Source organism: Anomaloglossus baeobatrachus, chromosome 1 (genome assembly GCF_048569485.1).
Source record: "Anomaloglossus baeobatrachus isolate aAnoBae1 chromosome 1, aAnoBae1.hap1, whole genome shotgun sequence".
Lineage (NCBI taxonomy): Eukaryota > Metazoa > Chordata > Amphibia > Anura > Aromobatidae > Anomaloglossus > Anomaloglossus baeobatrachus.
In genome coordinates, this window is record NC_134353.1 from 585,848,419 (window position 1) to 585,864,791 (window position 16,373).

At 41.3% G+C, this 16,373-nt stretch overlaps 1 protein-coding gene across 2 annotated transcripts in view; it reads left to right on the forward strand.

Annotated features, from left to right (window-relative positions):
- SMC5 (structural maintenance of chromosomes 5) overlaps positions 1–16,373 on the forward strand; it is a 266,453-nt gene that overhangs the window by 228,224 nt on the left and 21,856 nt on the right. The window contains exons 19-21 of one of the 2 annotated variants that reach the window (XM_075317886.1): positions 3,171–3,233; positions 15,346–15,441; positions 15,818–15,922. In XM_075317886.1, the coding sequence (XP_075174001.1) occupies positions 3,171–3,233; positions 15,346–15,441; positions 15,818–15,922 (264 nt within the window). The remainder of the gene's footprint in view (positions 1–3,170; positions 3,234–15,345; positions 15,442–15,817; positions 15,923–16,373) is intronic. The other variant, XM_075317896.1, reaches the window with a different exon arrangement.

Consider the following 16,373-nt stretch of genomic DNA (forward strand, 5'->3'; position numbering starts at 1 on the left):
GCTTTATTTGATCCATGGAGTTGACAGTGTATCATGTTCATGTCTGATTTGAAATGATTTTAACTATGTATGTGTTGTTTGCCACTTTGATTAAATAAATACCTTATATATTTGCACTATTCACGGTCCGCCCTAGATATAATTTATCATTAGTAAGCCTGGTGCCTGATATGTATGTATCTTTTTTTGCTGTTCAAAGTTCTATTGTTGGTACATGGCACATGGCTTCATTTAAGTATGTAGGTGGTGCCTAGCCTCCTTCTGAGTGTTTACCAACACTAAGTAGCATTTATTAGGTGTAAAGGAAATTATAATTTTTTTTTTAAAATATTTTGAAAGCAATGTATCTGAAAATTGTGATGTGCATTTGCATTCAGTCATTTGTAGTCTGATAGCCTTGAATAAAATCCTGAGTCACCAATTGCCTCCAGAAGTCACCTAATTAGTAACAATACTCCACCTGTGTATAACTTATTCTCAGGCCTCAGAGTATAGTTTGAGTACATTAGGGATCAAACCGCATCATGAAAACCGAGGAACACAGCAGACAGGTCAGGGATAAGGTTGTGAAGAAGAGTAAAGCAGGGTTAGGTTATTAAACAAATAGTCCAAGCTCTGAAAATCTCAGACCTCTGTTCAATCCGACAGCAAAAATGGAAGGGGTATGGCACAACTGCAAACCTACCAAGACATGGCCGTACACCTAAACTGATATCCCAAGCAAGGAGAGAACTAATTATAGAAGCAGCCAAGAGGCACATGATCACTCTGAAGGAACGGCAGAGATCCGGAGCTCAAGTGTCAAAATATCGACAGGACAACTTGATGTATACTCCACAAATCTGGCCTTTTATAGAAGAGTGGCAAGAAGTAGGCCATTTTTTTTAATGCAAGCAATAAGATGTCTGTTTTGCAGTTAACAAAAAGCCATGTTGGGCTAAATGCAAAATGCTGTGCGTGGCAGAAAACTAACACTGCACATCACCCTGAAAATACCATCCTCACCATCAGACATTGTGGTGGCAGCATCGCCTCTTATTGCATTTCAATGCATTGTTGTGGCAACCAAAAAAAGGTAATTCTGGCTTCTTGTTTTTCATTGTACCGTTTACAGATTGGATTAATTTATTTTATATTTTGATCACATATTTCTGAATGTCACAATACCAAATGTGTGTTTTTTGTTTTATTTTCAATGATGCGAAAGGGGGGGGGGGTGAATTTGACCTTTTTTCTTTCTTTTTTTTGTATTTTCTAGTCCCTTTAAAGAGAACCTGTCAGGTGCAAAATGCACCCTGAACCACGAGCAGTTCTGGATACATATTGCTAATCCCTGCCTATCCGTCCCTGTATACACTAGCATAGATAAAGAGATCTTTAGAAAAAGGATTTCTAAAGCTCTTTAATCATATGCTAATGAGGACTGTGACTAGTCCCCTGGGCGTTAGTTCCCCTGTCTAGCCTGCTCAATTAGCATGTTAGTACGCCCCTGTGGGCTTGCTAACATGCTAATGAATGTGGAGCATCAGAGAATGACGCTGCCATCGCATCTGACTCCTGGACTTCGGCTCAGTGTGCATGATCCTGGACTTCCAGTTATGCGCACTAATTCAGTTTGAAGCCAGGACGCGTACACCCGGCTTCATAGTGTACATGACCGAAACTCCGTGATCATGCGCACCAAGCTGAAATCCAGTGTCGGGCGGAGAAGTGAGTGAGAACATCCTCTGATGCTCCGCGTTCATTAGTATGTTAGCACACCCACGGGGGTGTACTAACATGCTAATGGAACCAACTAGCCAGGGGAACTAACGCCCAGAGGACTAGTCCCCTCGCTCATTAGCATGAGATAAAAGATCTTTAGAAATACTTTTTCTAAATATCTCTATCTATGCTGGTGTATACAGAGACGCTTAGGCAGGGATTTGCAATATGCACCCATAACTGCTTGTGGTTCTGGGTGTATATTGGACCTGACAAGTTCCCTTTAAGGGACTTGAAGCTGCGATCATCTGCTTGCTTGTTATATACAAGGGCAGCAGTACTGCTTTGTATAGCTGCTGAAATTATGGTCTCCTCTTCATGACCGACAAAGGGATCATGACCCCTGGCTATTATGACAACTCATCGGCGCCCTGGGATGACATCACAGGTGCGCTGATAGGAGTGGGGTGTTAAATCTGGCGCGTTAAATTTTGCTGTCAGAGATTGACAGCGGGATTTAACTGGTTAACAATCGTGGGTGGATTTCTGATTCACCACCGGCTATTAGAGGGATATGTTGGCTGATCAGATAAGCAATCATGTCTAGGGAAAGATGTGGGCTCAGTGAGGAAGCACGCATCAAAGCAAGGCACACGACATATGATTTAAATATGTCATGAGCGGTTAAAGCATAACTGTAGTTTTAATTTTTATTTCATAAATCAATAGTACACTTCACATATGTTACAAAGTTGTATATTTTCATCAGAGAAATTTGCTGCTTTCTCTGGCAGCATTGTTCTGAGGTAAATATGTAGTCAGTGAAGACTTTCCCATTACTGAGAGAGGAGATGGCAGTAGGTGCTGATGAGTCTGTGGGAGGGGGCGGAGCTCTGACTCTAGCTCCTCCCTTTGCCTCTAGCTCCTCCCTCCCATCATAGATTCTCATCAGTAACGGCTGCCTTCTATGTTATGAATAGGAAAGTCTTTACAGAAAATAAAAATACAGATTTTACCTCAGAAATGAGAATTTTGATAACTGATCAAGAAGCAATTAGTCTAACATATATTACAAAGTTGCTTATTTTGTTGTGTACTATTGATTTATGAAACAAAAATTAAAATGACTGATACACTTTGTTGGTGTAACGTGAAAAAAAATGTGGGAAAGCTTAGGGGGTTTGAATACTTTTTCAAAGCACTGTATATTGAAATGAAAGATTACTCTATTGCATGAGTTGTTTTGTTTTTTTGTTATCCATGTACTGCGTATTCCAGCTCTACTTTAGGCTAGACCTCAGTACTTGTCTTAAGACCGTCTTCATTTTTAGGTGTCTATGTACTGGTCTGTGGATTTCTATGTAAAGTTCTGTGTTTTCTACTACTTGTGTATGTTTCTTTTTGTGTCCTCTTAGAGGAAATTGTTCTAACGTCTCCTGGATATTCTTGTTTTCTTTCTTCTGCAGGCTTTCAGATTGGAAACTTTGGCTAATTTGCTGTCTATCCATTCAAATAATGATGACAGTAAGGTATTTGTGAAGACAGCTGTACATGTAATGTTCTATTTACTGCAATGCCAAAAAGCCATTTAAGTGTACTTTCTTATAGGCTTCCATCCAATAAAAGGGAACCTGTCAGTTCAATCAACCCTCCTTAGACATTTATAGGGGTATGTAGGTTATAGGAAGCTGAAAACAAATTATATATCTGTGATTTGATGTCTTATTCCAGAGAAAGCCATGTTACTTATATGTAAATGAGCTATTGACAGGACACTGATCTACGAGGGGCTGCTGACAAGATTTTGTCTTTCTGATTTTTTTTTTCTTCCTATGGTAACGAATGTTACATCACATGAAAGCCTTATGTGTCTAATATATGTTTTAAAAATTTTGTGTTTGTTGCTTATGCCAACAGTGTTCTAGGCACGCAGGAAAACAAAATGGCGGAGTCTAATGCGATATTCACAGCAACTGAGAGCAGAGGAGTGATACAATTCTTGTTTCGGCAAAGAAAGTCCGCAAAGGATATTCATGATGATATGTCGCAGACATTGGGGGATCAATGCCCTTCATATTCCACAGTTAAGAACTGGGTTGCCAGATTCAATACAGGCCACTTCAGCACCAATGATGAGGAGCGTCCTGGACGACAGAGAGTGGTTGTTGGTCCGGAGATCATCGATGCTGTGCACAACCTCATACTGGAGAATCGACAAATTTAAGATAAAGCAATAGTAAACATCATGGGGATTTCCCGTGAATGTGTTTGTGTCATTATCCATGAACATTTGGACATGAAGCTATTTGCAAAGTTGGTCCCCAAATGTTTGACAACAGATCATAAAAGTATATCAGCGAAAACTTCCCGGTCCATTTGTCAGCGTTTCCGGACTGATAAGAACTTCATGGATCGACTGGTCACTATGGACGAGACCTGGATTTATTTGTATGACCCTGAAAACGAGGAGCAGTTGCACGAGTGGAGGTACAGTGGTTCTCCTTGTCCAAAGAAGGTCAGCTTGCAAAAATCAGCCACTTAAGTGATTGCGTCTGTGTTCTGAGATCAGGAGGGGGTGCTGCTAGTCGACCACCTTCAAAAGGGTTCCACCATCAATGCAAGGTATTACATTGAACTTTTGGACCAATTGAAGGCAGCTCTGAAGGCCAAAAGGCGCGGCAAGCTGTCCAAAGGAATCTTGTTCCTGCAAGAAAATGCCTCCGCTCACACTGCACAAGCAACCACGGCAAAACTGGCAGAGCTGGCCTTCCAGCTGGTTGACTACCCAACTTATTCACCAGATCTAGCTCCCTCTGACTATCATCTGTTTCCAAACCGGAAGAAACACCTCAAGGGTACCAAATTTCCCACCATTTCTCATGAAATGGCTGCAACGGATGCCTGGATAGAGGCACAACTGAAAATCATTCTATTTACTAGGCTTACAGAGCATGGAATACCGATGTAAGAAGTGTGCTGACATCAGTGGAGAGTATGTGGAGTAAATGCAAAGTTTCATCATCCTATCTCATCTTTCTGGGTAAAGCCAAAGACTTATCAGCAGCCCCCTTACATGAGATTCTGCCTCCAGAGCTTATTTTTAATAAAAGGAATCGTTACCAGTATGAGACATGTATGTATCACAGAACCGTAGAACTGGACTTTTAGTATCCTTATAAACACCTTTACTGCAACTCTCAGCTCTGCTGTATTTCAACAATATTGCAATATGTCCTGTGAGATGTAGGCTGAATCTGAGAGGATCCGGCAGAAGTGTCAGTTATAATCACACACAGCTCTGCAGTGAGAGCAGAGAGCGGCCATCACATATCACACATGTAACGTCCCTTTATATTTAAAATTACTTCTGGAGGCAGAATCTCATGCAGATCAGTGTCCGCCCTTTAGCCTGCAACAATTCATTTATATATAAGAATAACATGGATTTCTCCAGAATAAGACATCAAGTCTCAGATATCAAGGTATCATGTTGTTCAGCTTCCTATGATCTACATTTCCATACAGACGGCTTAAAAGGGTTAATCCTACCAACCGATTCCCTTTCAGTAATTGAAAAGTTCACTGCAGACTCTCGTTTGGAAGATGCAAAATTTAAGTATTTTATTATATACTACAGACTTGTAGTGGATACGGACATGAAAATCAAGATGCAGAGAAATTGCAACAACAGTGATTTTAACGTTGGAACCCATACATGTCTTGTTCACAAATATCACTAAAAAAGGGAAAACAAAATAAAAATAAACATGTGCCGAAATACACGTGGAGAAAAAAAATACAAATAGAAACAATGTATACGGATTACATGATTGTACATTGCTATTACCCAAACGAGCATGGTCATTTGTATACACTTGAAATTGTATTTGCACATGACAGTTTGAGTGCGCAACCAGCTTAATGGATCTCCATAAAATAAAAAGTAGTCCGCTTAGGAGTCTAGCAAGGAGGGCATATGCTGTCAGGGAATTCCAAGGAATAGGCTTGGTGTTGGATACAGAGAAAGGCCATCCAGAAAGGCAGATGAAGTATAGTATGTAAAGAGGCAGTTTGTAGGCAGGATATTACCTGGATGAGAGAAGGGATGGAGGTGGTGCTACGCCTATGTCTGTCTCGTTTGTCAACCCAGGGGGAGATTTGTATCTGGCAGCCCTTATCACCAGACCGGAAGTACATCATAATAGTATCGCCTCTTGGTAGGTCCGCTGCCTCAAAGTAACGCTCGACACTTACTTGTCTTTCAAACCACAAATCCAAGATCTTACCACTTCCTGCAGCATCCAACTTAAAAATATTACAGACTTACCTCAACCCTGAATTTACTAAAGTGCTAGTGCATGCCCACCTCATCACCCGCCTCAACTACTGCTTTATCCTCTTCTGTGGCCATTCTTCAAAGTCTCGCAACTCTCCAGTCCATCCTTAATTCTGCTGCGCAATAAGGCTATGTGCGCACGTAGCGTTCTGTCCCTGCAGAAATTTCTGCAGCGATTTGAACAGCACACGTGCGCTTCAAATCGCTGCAGAAATAGTCCATAATGAAAAAAAGACGATTCCATGCGCTCTGAGTGCAGCTCCTCCCATAGACAGAGCGGGGGATGCATGCAGAGTGCACGGAATAAGTGACCTGTCACTTCTTAGAACGCACGCTTCGGGCAGCAGCCGAAGCGCTACGCTCTAATACGCCACGTGCGCACGTCTCCTGCATAATCTTCATAGATTATGCAGGGGACGCAGGACACATGCAGTTACGCTGCTGTGCAGATCGCAGCATAACTGCATGCAAATACGCAACGTGCGCACATAGCCTTAATCCACCTCTCTCCTCACTACTCCCTCCACTTCTCCCTTCTGCAAATCCCCTAGTTGGCTCACAATTCCCCAACGTAATCCAGTTCTAACTACTAATATTGACCTACAAAGCTGTCCATAATCTGTCTCCTCCATATACAGCGGTGAAATTACTATTGATCACGTCAGCAATTTTTAAAGTAAATATATTTCTAAAGGTGCTATTGACATGAATTTCTCCAGATGTTGGTAACACCCCATCCAATCCACACAGTCAAAGAAATCAAACCTTAGATGTCTATATATTTAGTAGTTTGTAATAATGAGAAGTGACCTGGAAAAAATATTTAACATGCTTACTTACAATTATTTAATACTTTGTACAAAAGTCTTTGGTGATGACTCCTTCAAGACGCCTCCTGTATGGAGAAACTAGTCACATGCACTGCTCTGGTGCGATTTTTATCCATTCTTCCACACACTGCTCAGTCCTGATGGTTCCATGGGCTCCTTCTATGGAGTCAGATCTTTAGTACCTTCCATAAATTATTTATTGGATTCAGGTCAGGTGATTGTTTGGGGCAGTCTAACCTAACCGCTTTCTTTTTTTTTTTTTTCTCTGAAAGAGACCTTTTCCTTGGCTGTGTGTTTGGGATCATTGTCTTACTGAAACGTCCACCCTTGTTTCATCTTCATCATCCTGGTAGATGGCAGCAGATTTTTATCAAAATGTCTCAGTACATTTGTCCATTCATCCTTTCTTCAGTTATATAAAGTTTACCAAGTCTTGTATCCTGAAAAACAGCCCCAAGACAATGATGTTCCCTCCTCCAAACTTCATTGTTGGTATTTTGTTTAGGGGCTGATATGCAGTGAATTTTGGACTTCAAACATGGTGTGTATTATGACAAGAGTTCAATTTTGCTCTCATATTGGGAGACTATATTCTCCCAGTATTAGGCCTCCTTCACACATGTCTCTGGTTTGTGTGACGGCCGTTTTCACTTTCACTACGGACATACGTAGACCCATAAAAATCAATGGGCTTACGCACACATCTGTGTTTTCACACGGTCCGTGTGCTCACCGTGGCGATATGTCCATTTTTTTACGTCAACACGGGTGTCACACGGACCGCACACTGATGGGATCAGTGTGACACGTACAGGAGAAAATAAGTCACTTAAAAATAAAGAATTTTTATACTTGTCTCTGCCTCTGCTGTTACTTCTGGGTCCACTCATTATGCTCATTGCATATTCACAGCACTGACCTTGGGCCTGAAAGTAACAGGAGCTCGGGAGACAAGTACGGTATACAATTACATGCTGTTCGTGTGCTATCCGGATAGCACAAGGGACAGCACACGTAACACGGACACACACACACATGTGTAACTTCACCATGGGCCGTACAAAACGTTTGTGTTTTGCACGGACGTGTGAAGGAGGCCTTACTGATAATTTCAGCAATTGTCATGACTTTCCATGGCTTTTTTTCATGTGATCAATTCTATGCCCTGTATCATTGCACGTTATTACACATCACTGAATTTATGGACATCTATGGTTTTGATTTTTTTGCCTATGTGAATTGTATGGTCTACTGACATCTGGTGAGAAATTCATGTAAATACCACCTTTAGAAATATATTTAGAGAGTTGATGATGTGTTCAATACGTTTCATCCACTTTATCTCCAAACTAATCTCCTGATGTCTTCTCATATGTAATCTTTGCTCCTCCCAAGACCACCTTCTCTCCTCCAGGCTTGTACAATCCTTACCCAATCGCTTCCAAGACTTCTTTCAAGTATCCTCCATCCTCTGGAATCCGGTACCCCAACACATCCGATTATGCGTCCCATTTGTAACTTTCAGACAGACTTTGAAAGCCCTTTTCTTCGAGAGAGCTTACAGCGTGCAATGACCCCGCTGCCACCTCACCACCGCTGGAACTGTCGCCACCCCCCAACCTACTGTCTTTCCTGATTATCATGTAGACTGTAAGCCCATAGGGCAGGGCCATCTCCTTTCTGTACCAGTCTGTCCTTTGTAATTTCTATTTGTGTTTTGTATGTAACCCCTTGTTATGTACAGCACCATAGAATCAATGGTGCTCTAAAAATAAATATGCATATTACGGTAATACCAGGGTTTTAATGAGTAAAATACAAGTTACTTATTATCTTTCATCAAATCTATATATCATTCTGTGCAGCTTCTCCTTCTCTTTACCATGCTGTCTGTCCATAGATCAGACTGCACTTACATACAACAGGTTCCTTTTAAGGCCAAATAACTGATTTTACAAAAAAAGAAGGAATGTGTATGGCAGACATGTTAGTTATTGATTTCATTGAAGAAACCGCAGGGTATAAATGGCCCAAATCCCTGCATTTTTGTTGTCCCTTTTTCTTTTGTTCTTTTCTTTTGTCTTGTGATTTTTGCTTTTTTTTCTGCACCAAATTCATCAACATAGTGCATGTGGGTCATGAATTTTATAAAAAGTAAAACTGATCTTTTTTTTTCTAGCCTTACCTTAAATTGTCTTAAAAATTGTGCAAAAATGTCTGACTTGCATAGAATGAGTCTATGGTAGCACAGACCAGATAACATTTGCTTCAAATGTTGCATTGCATTTTTTTTTTTTTTTTAAATAGCACATGATGAATTGAGTGAAAACATCTGGAAACCCTACTTTCTGCCCGCAGTGGCAAAATAAACTAAAAAACAAACAGGCAAACACACATATAAGATAGACACTAAAAAAGCACAAATAGAAATGTGGTTTTTGTGCAAACAAAAAAAAGGCAAGAAACATGAAAAACTCAACACAAAAGGCGCAAATGCAATTATCAATCTGGGTCAAAATGTCTCTAACAGAAAACATCAACAGCTTTACCTCCTAGTGTCTGGTACAACAGTAACGGATTTGTTTTTTTTGAGGCAACTATTAAATTATAATTTAATTACTTGAAGAAACATGTGGTATTATTCCCAGAATGCAATAACATATGCAGCTCTTTGCAAAATTGGCAGATTTTAAGAGGAAATCTTAGAGGCATATATAATGGAAAATAAATAGGACTTTCTATAATGTACATTTAATACTTTTGTGTTTTAACATCGCTGGTTATCAGCGATTATAGTACAGATGTTCCTTGCATGCGAACATTGAAACTATATTGTGGTATGACAAAGAATATACAAGGAGAAGGGGGTCATGTGCTGAACTGTATGACCTCCCTATGATTGTAGATGCATAGATGAAATATAGGGTAACATTGCCCCTATGAAAAAACCCTTTTGGCTCATTCAAACATCCGATTCTTGTATACAAATACTCTGTCATTTTCATTGGTAGCACTCGTACCTGTGATAGTCTGTGGGGTCATTCACACGTCTGACTTTGATCCCAGGGTCGGGTCACATCAAATTTGGCAATGCATGTCAATGGGTCTGTGAAAAAATTGGATTGGCACTCTGATAACATCTTATTGCGGTCTGATGTTCACAGACTATGACTTTGCTCCCTATACGAACAAACTGATGACACTTAAGCCACATCCTGATCTAAATCTGATCAAAGTCTGATCCAAAAAATTGGTCCTTACTTCTCATACATGGAAAATGGTTGGACCAGAGCAAGGCAAAAACCGTCCAAGCACATTGTTGTGCAACTGTGCTTTTTCAGTAGGAGGCATAATATAATGCTTTAACTACATCCTGAATTTTTACTACGGGCTGAAAACATGACTGATTCTGTGTGCTCTACACTCCCATGCTTGCAACCCCTAACAGAATCTTTAGTTAACAGTGTCTGCTTGTCCTGTCGGATATATAGGTGGTGTTAGGAATGGGACTCGACAATCCGTTAATCAGTGGACATTCTAGCAGTTGGTCTCCCACTTTTTACACATTGATCATTTATCCGTCAGTGTTATGTCTAGAAGATTCCATTGTTAAAATCCACAAAACCGAGGGACTTCGGTACACCATAATCCTATAATGCATTCCCATTAAGGTGCGTGTCCACGATCCGTGTTTGCAGTGCTTTGGATGCAGCATGCTTCAGCTGCGTCCAAAGCGCTGGGTTGTACAGTACAAGCACAGTGGATGGGATTTCTTGAAATCCCCACTGTGCTTGTTTTTTCCACAGCAAACACTGACCTACGATGTGTCTTTCCAGACCGCAGCATGTCAATAGTTTGCTGCGCATTCGCATGTATCCTTCATAGGGAGAACACAGCGAGAGACCACAGCGCACTGAACCCTGATCGTGGGTACAAGCAGCTGCGATCTCCTGCGGAGGAGACACGCAGTCCTGCAGGTCAGGACCCACTGCGTCCAAGACGCAGTGCGTCCTGATCGTGGGCACTTACCCTAAAGGGGGCTTTACACGCTGTGACATCGCTAACGATATATCGTCGGGGTCACAGTGTTTCTGACGCACATCCGGCATCGTTAGCGACGTCGCAGCGTGTGACAGGCTGGAGCGACCTAAAATGATCGCAAAAAAGACAAAAATCGTTTTTTTTTTTTAGAGAGGTCGTTTAATTACAAAAAATCGTTGTCAGGTAAGTAGCGATGTTGTTCCTCGTTCCTACGGCATCACACATCGCTATGTGGGACACTGCAGGAGCGACGAACATCTCCTTACCTCCGTCCCGCCGGCAATGAGGAAGGAAGGAGGTGGGCGGGATGTTCGGCCCGCTCATCTCCACCCTTCCGCTACTATTGGCCGGTCGCTATAACTCCAAATGCAACTCCCCCTTGAAGGAGGGATTGTTCGGCGGTCACAGCGACGTCGCTGACAAGGTATGTGCGTGTGACGCTGCCATAGTGATAATGTTCGCTACGGCAGCGATCACCACATATCGCACGTACGACGGGGGCGGGTGCTATCACGCACGACATCGTTCGCTATAGCTAGCGATGTCCGTAGCGTGTAAAGCGGCCTTATGACTCACATCAAGGCTTTATTTTAGATATACACAAAGAAACTGACTTCTAGCCCACACATAAGGCACTGACTAATTCAGAAAGTAAGCGTATGGCTCACGTGATCATAGCAGAGTATCAAAATAAAGCAAATGAAAGTCTTTTATTTAAAAAATGATCTCCTTGGTAGTTAGAAAACAAAAATAACAGATATTGTCCTATTGGGCCCCTGCTGCTCCTCTGTACTGCTGCCTGTGTCACCACCAGTCTGCACATTTCCTCTTTTGGTGGGGGATGTCACATGACCGCTGCGGCTAATGGTGAACCATTATTGGATGCACCCTTGATGTTTCTTCTGAGGCAGAAGAGACTATTTTTTGTTTTTGTCTCGGACTGAATGTCAAAGCTGCAATTGACCAGTGGCTGAAAGAGGATGTGATGAGACCAGCGGGAGACAGAACATTTTTATTTCATTTTTGACCCCCACTGGCACATTTTTATTACATATAGATCAGCCCCTTAACGCCAGCACAATTTACATTATGTACATTAGAAATGGACTATGTTTAGGGAAAAGAGGGGAGATGTTTCCTTAGACTAAATACCTTTTACTGCTTAGCCTGATATGCTTTTAATTGATGAAACGGCGTTGCCTGGACTTAAATAGGAAGTGTGGTAGGCACTACAAGTTGCTTCAGGTTCAAAGTGAAACATACATTTTGGTAATCCTTGTATTTTGTTACTGTTTGATAAATATTTTATTCCTTTTTACATATTTATATAAAGCATTTTTCTGCCTTGTTTTCCAGAAGTACTCCATTGGGATTTTCAAAATAAGTGGAAGGCAAATGTTACCTTATCATATAGCAATATAAATTTATGTATTAGGCTCAGACTTCCATTAGGCTATGAAAGGAAAGCAACACAAGCATACTTAATAAATATAAAAAGCAAGCTTAGAAAGTAAGCTACTTTAGACAAAGAACACGTATTAAGACAAGACGCTCCTATTCACAAAGATTTGTCATCTAAAACCTATAATATATACATCTGCAGCTACAAATGCTGTGTTTAGCTGCTTAAGGTGACTTGTTTGATATTACCCTGCCGATAGTATTACACTAAAAAGCTGTGTTCCATCAGTTGTATTATTTGTAACCTGTAAGACATTAAAATATGTGCTGCTACATGTCTTAAAGGTTTTCAAAAGAGCTGTCTAGTAATTGACCTGTAGTAGGTCATCAATGTTAGATTGGTGGGTGCCCAGCAAACAACCGGCTGTTTGCACAGTGCACTGAGCTGGAACAGCATATTGGGGTATACAGCAGGGATCATTCTCAGACGCTACAGGTTCTGTGAACGGGAATTGAGCAGGAATACCCGAGAAGGTCACTACATAGTGTACCCAGCTGTGCAGGCCTGGCTCTGTGTATGTTAGGCCCCTTTCACACATCAGTTTTTTGCCATCAGTCACAATCCATTTTCTCGATGGACCCGTTGCAGATTGTGGCAAAACTGATTTGATAGATCAGTTTTTCAACGAATCCGACTAGCTGGGGGCTAAATAATTATTGGAGCATGCTTAGTTAAAAAAAAAACAAAATCCGTCTCCAGATTTTGTCATTGGATGGATTACGACGGATCCTGCGCCCATGGGCTTCCGTTCTACCAAACAATGGACGGCGACTGATCCGTCCCTGTCCGATTTTTCGACGTAGACAACAAACATTACTTTGAACGTCATCTCCCAAACAATTTTCGACAGACGGAAGAAACGTGAGGCGATCTGTCGCTAATACAAGTCGATGAGAAAAAAAACGCATCCAGCAGCATCAGTCGCCGGATACGTTTTTTCAAAATTCGACGGATTGTGACTGATGTGTGAAAGGGGCCTTAGGCCACAATGGGGTGCAATCATGTGATTGGTGTGTGTGTGGGGCAGGGGGGGTTGGAGTGGGGTTAGACCTCCCCCAATCTAATATTAATGATCCTATAGATATGCCCTTAGTCCTGGATACACATTCAGGGACCATTTTCTCAATAGGCTTAACACGTTCAGTTTTGGGCGGGGGGGGTTTGTATTCCAAAAAATGAAGTTCTCATGAGAAATGTGGCGAGCTGAAAGGACTACCATAGGATGTTTGGCACGTTGGAATTAGTGATCTTTTATTTTGCAGTTGAACTGTTAGTTTTGGTAATTGATAGCACTCAAGATTGATGGGACAGGTCCAGGGTAGGAATTCAATGTCATGATATAAGTGTCACACTGAGAGCACATGAACTCATCAGTATAGCTTTGTTCAGGGAGATTACATTGCTTTATGTGTGATGCCTTTTATCAAATAGCCTGACCAACTATTCAGTTCATTACAAAGCAGTCCAATTCATATAGAGCTGCTTCAGAGCACGTGTCCTTCCGTCCTCCTGAACTTGCTACATTATTTTAGGCCTGCTGTGTGCAAGAAACTGGTTTATAGGGGTAAAAGCCCACTGACAGCTGGCCTATTTTGTGACGAACCACTTGCTATCCCATTAGTATTGCAAATCAACAGCAGAATTCAGGTTCATTGAGTTAATAATTCAATGAAAACAAATTATCTCCCCTGTGAAATAAGCTGCCGATGGGTTACGATTGCCTGATATCCTTATACAGATATTGGGTGTTGAATAGTGTTGAAGGGGTTGTCTGGCCACAGCACAAACTTTACCGGGTACATAGGTGGTTGCAAAATAATAAAATCAGGTACATTATTTGTGTTCTAACCCCATGGGTTCAGTGCATACCGCTTCGGTGGTCGGCATTGGGGCAGGAAGCAATGATGTTCCATTCTTGGTTCAGCTGACTGAGTCTTTAGAGGTAAGGTCATCTAAAAATGGGACTTCATTGCTTCATGTCCTGATGCAGACCATTGGAGAGGCCTGCACTGGATACATGGAATTAGCGCAAATGTGTCCCTGATTTATTATGTAACCATCCCTGTCATCTATGAATTGTATTGTGTTGATCAATCACAGGCGACAGCAGTCCTGCTACAGATTGAATGGTAACCTCTTCTGTGCAAGGAGAGCTGACAGAAGAGCCTTCTCAGAATCTAGATGGGGACCGATAGGGGAGCATCAATTGAGGTTTGGTTTTGGGGAGCTTTTCGTTTTGCCTGCATAGCCCCTTTAAATATGTTCATTATGGATGGCTGAATTCTCTATTCTGCACCCCTAGCCGTTGTAACATTGAATAACGTTGGCATCCCCCCTTTCCATCCCTAGGCAGTGTTTGTACCATTCTTCTAAATATATTGTTTTATTCTGTTCATTGATGAACCACATGTAGAAAAAATTCCTCCTGGTTAATAGTACGTTCTTTTTGACTGTTGATGTTTGACAATTTATATGGAAATTCAGTATGGGAAGCCTTTGAATACCATCCATATTTTATAGACTCTTCTGTTGATGCGAACGGAACATAATTCATAGATATATGTAACGCGCATGTCTGCCATTCTGAAACACAGGGGAGATGTTAATATTTTACCCTGTCCAATGTATAAGCAGGACATGCAACCAAACAAGGCCTTGCGTTACCCATTTCCATTGCTATTTAAATAGAAATAGTCCTAAATGAGAAAGATTTAATCGTGCAGAAGCCCGGCTTGTTCCACAGCTGTGAATTTTAATGTCCACTTCCTTCATTTACGATCCGCCTTTAGAGAACACTGTATTTTCTCTCAATAGAAGCTTGCGGCATGTGTTGAATGTACTTATTACTTGAGCTTGCGTGGAACATAGTGTCACATTGTTCTCTGCACTTGTGATGTTATCATTGTATGCTTGCCAGTGTAGTGATGATTGTCTGCTCATTTTAAGGTATGTTTCTTTTGATTCCTTTTTAGGCTTTCCAGGCCCTTCCGAATACCTTAGAGGAAATAGATGCTGTGCTAAATGAGGAACGGTCCAGAGCCTCCTGCTTCACAAGCTTAAGTTCTTCTGTATGTTGACTACTTTTTTTCTGATAGTACTTACCCTCCCACGCTGTATTAAAGCTCAGTAATAATAAGCTAGGCAGCAGGAACAATATGTTGGAAATGCCAGAATTTGAATCTATTAGAATTTTAAGTAGAGTCTTTAAGAAAGAACAGAACATACTGTTCCCCTTGCACCAAAAAATGCTGCGCTCAACCTGGCAACTGTCATTTGTTTGTGTTGCCATGTGTCATTTCATCTCGCATTTGCTTCTAAAGGCAATCCAGAAAATAGGATCAAGCAGTGTATTCAGAGACGTATCTAGAGGTCTTGTTTATGTGATGATTTTGTCTGAATTGTTATTTTTTTTATTATTTTTTTTTTTTGTATTTGCATCATCAGGTTGTAGAGGAATACAGCAAACGAACAAGAGAAATAGAATCCATGACCGAGGAACTTCACGTGAAGAAAACAGAGTTGGATAGTTTTAGGCAAAACATAATACAGGTATTAAAATGTTCTCGCCATCAGCCGTGTAATTAAGAAATGTAAGGAAAAGTAGGTATGTACCAGCAGCATGTCCAATTTCTGACCTCCAAAACAGGTGCACACAGGCTAAACTGTATGTCAGTTTCAAAAACACATTGATGAATGTTGAGGAATATTTTAAACAACTTGCGTTGTTTTGCATCCATCACAATCAGTTGTGTAACTGATGCGTTGCAGACAGTGGCACAACTGATGTGACTGATACTGCAAAAAACAAAACAAAACGATCCATTGTTGTTTTTTTACTGTTTTACTGTCGGCCAGCTTTTGTGAACGATCAGCTGATCGCCCAGCGGCCGGCTTTTGTGAACGATCATCGCTCACAAAAGCTGGCCGCCGGGCGATCAGCTGATCGTTCACAAAAGCCGGCTGATCAGCTGATCAATCCAGCCGCTGGAACTGAATTTAC